General features: G+C 39.1%; 1 protein-coding gene across 1 annotated transcript in view; it reads right to left on the minus strand.

Moving 5' to 3' along the window:
- LOC106877374 (uncharacterized) overlaps positions 1 to 4,848 on the minus strand; it is a 101,948-nt gene that overhangs the window by 19,014 nt on the left and 78,086 nt on the right. Inside the window, exons 40-44 of the mRNA XM_052977151.1 lie at positions 4,799 to 4,840; positions 3,763 to 3,912; positions 2,547 to 2,648; positions 1,464 to 1,547; positions 39 to 218 (exon numbers count right to left, since the gene is read on the minus strand). Of these exons, the coding sequence (XP_052833111.1) occupies positions 39 to 218; positions 1,464 to 1,547; positions 2,547 to 2,648; positions 3,763 to 3,912; positions 4,799 to 4,840 (558 nt within the window). The remainder of the gene's footprint in view (positions 1 to 38; positions 219 to 1,463; positions 1,548 to 2,546; positions 2,649 to 3,762; positions 3,913 to 4,798; positions 4,841 to 4,848) is intronic.

A 4,848-nucleotide genomic window follows, 5' to 3' on the forward strand; every position in this document is an offset into this window, starting at 1 on the left:
TTTCCTTTCCGTAATTAGTTCCAATAAAGTTAACTTACAATCACTCCCTGAATGAAACTTCCGCCTGCTAGGGCGAACGATTTCGCTGTTTGCATGTAGCTTCCAGAGCCGGACAAATTCTTCAAGTCTTCAAGTTTAGTTTTATCCGGTTGATGCATTTCATAGCATTCCGTCATTAGTTGAAGAACTGCTTTCTTGTCAAGAGTGTCTTTGACTTCCTGTTCGAAGAACACAACGCGAAGAACCAGAATTATATATATAATATAATATAATATAATATAATATAATATAATATAATAAATGCGAAAACTAATTTCTGTGTGCCAGTGTGTCACACTTAGACCTCCATTCTCTCACTATTCAATGACACTCCTACTATTCCTCATGATGGGGCGAGTTAATAGTAGGCATAGAAACGGTGAGGGTGGGGGCGAAGACAGAGAGAGGAGGAGAGAAAGAAAAAGAGAGGGAGAGAAAGAGAGACAAAGAAATTTAGGGGGAGTTGATGTTTTATTAAAAGTAGTAGTATTGATGGTGGCAGTGGGAGTAATAATGAAAGAGAGAGAAAGACTGGGTATGTGAGAGAAGGAGGGAGTTAATGTACAACTTTGTTTAACCATCTCTCTTTGACAGAAATTGCTGTCGCCAACATACTGAACACTATCATTTTTGTTTTATTTTTTTGCTTTCTTTAATACACACACACACACACACACACACACACACACACACACACACACACACACACACACACACACACACACAGTATGTTTACCGAAAATGGAATCTTTTAAACGTACAGTGCGACGGAAAAGACCAGTTATTAATGAGGATGAATTGTATAAAACGGCAAGAGGTGATAAATCTTTACTATCTGTCGGCCAATTGTCTGTCGGCCAACTGTCTATCGACGAATTGTCCGTCTACCGTAGAAATGAGTTGCGACGTCACTGGTGCCAAGCTGTATCGGCCTCTTTGCTTTTCCCTTGGCTAACATCAGTGGTGTGGATAAGGGAAGCTGGTATGCATGGGTGACTGCTGGTCTTCCATAAACAACCTTGCCCGGTCTTGTGCCTGGGAGGGGAACTTTCTAGGTGCAATCCCATGGTCATTCATGACCGAAGGGGTTCTTTATGACACTCAGAGGCAGCGTTGGGTCTACTGTTTGAGAGGCCGGACCCCAACACAGCTTAAGAAAATATTGCAGTTGATATAGTTTAATTGAATAAAACATTTCAGGATGGTGCTCCAGCATGGCAGAAGCTAGTTTAAAAGATACACACAATTCAACATGTCGGTGCAACTTACAACACTTCAACATTCCCCCTCAACACGTAAATAAACCTCACAACACGTTCAAACACCCCACAACATGTCAATATATCGCACAGCATGTCAATAAACCTCCCAACATGTCTACGCACCACACAACACATTAATGAAGCTCACAACACGTCCATTACCTTTGCAACCTGTGATGGTCCAGGACCATTTTCTTCAATCAAGGATACAATCAAATTTGCGATACTTTGTCGCAATTCCAGAACCTAGAATGAGAGGAAAGATCGATTAAATAAGTGATTGATCGGAAATGTTCTTATTCTATTACTATAATCATTCTTTCCATAACTCTGGATGCCTGCTACTCTCAGATGCTCCAGCTAGCCTTCAGTGACAGCTGGACGAAGAAACTGGCCGATGAATCATGGCATCTTATCTGACGTTTCTTCAACTCTGCCAGTCCACCGTTTATTTCCTAGATATCTCATTAGTTAATCACTCATGAGGTGCACGTAGAATTGTGAGAATCGAAACAGTAACGTATCTATTCATTCACTGTACATTATGGCAGGTTCAAACGTAAATATGCTGGTCGCTGTTGTTTTACGTATTCGGAGAACATCTTCCATTAGACAGTATGTATTCATAATACAATCGACCTTATGCGTTTCCTTAGACAATGCTACCTGGCCGTATAAAACTACGAACTCTTGTTTATAGAAATCCTGATGTGTGCTGATGTCTGCCTAGTATCCATCACTAATTATTTGTTTGTTGATTTCTTTGAACAAGAGTAACAGCTTTCGTTTAGAGTCATTGATGCAGAGTATCTTTGACTGAAAAAACTCCAAACCAGATCGAAACACTGCGGCGTCTCAAAGTTTTCTTACGTCAATGAATCGGCTGTGCTATGAACGTACATCGTCTGAAGAGAGATGTTCTCAGAAGATGAAATATAACCGTGATTAACATATACACGTTCGAAACAGCCGAAATGTATTAAGAGTGAATAAATACGTTATTCTCTACAGCAAAGTACTGATAACTATATTAGAAAAGAAGCTATTCTCTAACCCAAAATCTAATTAGAGTAAACATCAGGAATAAAAACAGAAATAACATGAACTGGCAGGAACAAAGTAACACTACGCCATCCCCCATCTAAAACAAACAATCAAAAAAGCCAGTAGCAATCAAAGATAAGAACCAAACAAATGATAAAAAGAACTATAAATAAAACGGATATCGGAAGAATACATTCTCACCTTTTCAGTGAGGCAGTCGGCAAAGTCCCCAGCTCTGAGTATAAAATTGATATAGTCAATTATCTTGTTGTCGTAGATAACAACACGATTATCCTGGTTACTCTACAAGACAAAAAAAAAAAAAAAAGAAGTGTCTGAGATTTTTTCCACTTTCATTCTTACGAGATTATCTTCGAGGTTTTAGTGCCAACTTAAATTTTCTCCTGAATTCTATTTTTGTTCTCGTAGCCAAAATAAAGCGAGGAAAAGTTTTAAAGTTGGAATATACAGAATTTAAATGAAGGAATAAATTTATATGTAACGGAAGTGGTGGTAGTGGTGGTGGTAATGGTGGTGTTGGGGAGATGTGTGTGTTGACGTTTCGGGCAAAAAAGATTTCCTCAGAAAGAGTAGGGGACGCTTCAAATACTTAGGGTATCACTGGAAATATCACCTGCTTATGTGAGAAGAAGAAGAAGAAGAAGAATCCATGGATGGAATTTATAAATATTTTAATGCATTACTACGCGCGTCTCCACAAAATACATGTTTCTTATGATCATAGTCCGTATTCCTAGAATGATTACAGTACAGGCCGTAATATCCATGGATACAGGATAGACATTGCTTATGCGTTCATTTCTTCGGACGATATGGCATTAATGGATGTTTAACTGAAGGTTGTTTGCCAATTTTGACTAATGAAACGGTTGATTGGGGTATGTGGGCACAGGAAAGCCCACAAAGCCCAGAGTCATGATCATCGCTTGTTAGTATTATTGTCATTGAACTATCTGTGTGTGTGTATGCGCGTGCGTGTAAAATATACATATATAAATGTGTGTGAGCGAGTGCGAGCGTGTGTTTGTATGGATGTATGAATGTGCGTAGGTGTATGTGCGTGTGTGAAAAACACATACTCACACGAGTGTGTGTTGTGTGCGTGCGTGTGTGTGCGTGTGTGTGCGTGTGTGTGTGTGTGTGTGTTTGTGTGTGTGTATACTGAAAGGCACGGGGCAATTTCAACTAACAACACACTAGTTTGGACATTAACAGAATTATATATACAGAATTTCATGCACTAAATTACCAATTAATTTGATGATTTGGAAATAATCAATATTTTATATTTAATAATAATCTTTATAGTTTTAGTTCGAGTAGACGCTACCTACCTTGCCTGCCTACCCAGACAAAAAAAACAAAACAAAAAAAAACTTCCCTACTGTATACATACCGCTGTAAATTCATTGATTGAGTCAAATAGTTGGATCACTAAATCTATGCTTCTGCCATTTATATTCGAATAGACGACGTCGAGGAAGCGAGTCACCTCAGCAATAATGTCAAATGATTTCACGTTGTCAGGTTGTTCCCGCAGATAATTCTACAAGAATAAAGGTCAGTACCAACAAAATAATAGGCATAGAATATGAAACAGGCAAAAACAGTATTGAGTATATATATATATTTTTCTTTTTTTCTCCCTCTAATCAAACCTCCAAAAACTCACCACATACATACTTATACGCATATGCACACAAATAAACAGACAGACAAACACACATATGCACACACGTGTATATATATATTTAATACATTTTTCGCTGTATTGTTTATGCGTTACTTTTTGTATTTGTTATTTATTATTGATCTTATATAAAAATGAAGCTGTGTCCTTTAATTTGCTGTAACCCAAGGCTGTAATAGAAGACACTTGCCCAAGGTGCAGTGAAAACACTTGCTCAAGGGCCACGCAGTGGGACTGAGCCCGGAACCATGTGGCTGGGAAGCAAATGCCTTATCACACAGCTACGTCTATAATAATTTGGGGTCGATAAAATAAAATACCTGCCAAATGCTGGGGTCCACGTAACCTACTAACCCATACCACGACAATTGCTGGCCTTGTGGAAAGATCTTGAAACGAATATCATTAGCATGTAGCTACTATTTGCCTCCGTTACCCCCCTATATTGGACACAAGATCAGCGATTTTGGGGAAGGGATAAATCAATTAGATTGACCCCAGTGCGTAACTGGTACTTATTTCATCGACCCCGAAAGGATGAAAGGCAAAGTCGACCTCAGCGGAATTTGAACTCAGAGTGCAATGCCGCTAAGCATTTTGCTCGGCCTGCTAACGGTTCTGCCAGCTCGCCGTCTTACTGTAAACTCCCATTATATTAATCATATTACGTGTGGTTCATATTTGCGGTTGTAGGCCTGTTTATATTAGAGAGTGATGGGTACTACTGGCCGTTGGTACTTACCTGTAACTGCTGGTTTTGACCGTCGCACATTCGTGCCATGACCTTGAGTA

This window comes from Octopus bimaculoides, chromosome 27 (assembly GCF_001194135.2).
Source record: "Octopus bimaculoides isolate UCB-OBI-ISO-001 chromosome 27, ASM119413v2, whole genome shotgun sequence".
Lineage (NCBI taxonomy): Eukaryota > Metazoa > Mollusca > Cephalopoda > Octopoda > Octopodidae > Octopus > Octopus bimaculoides.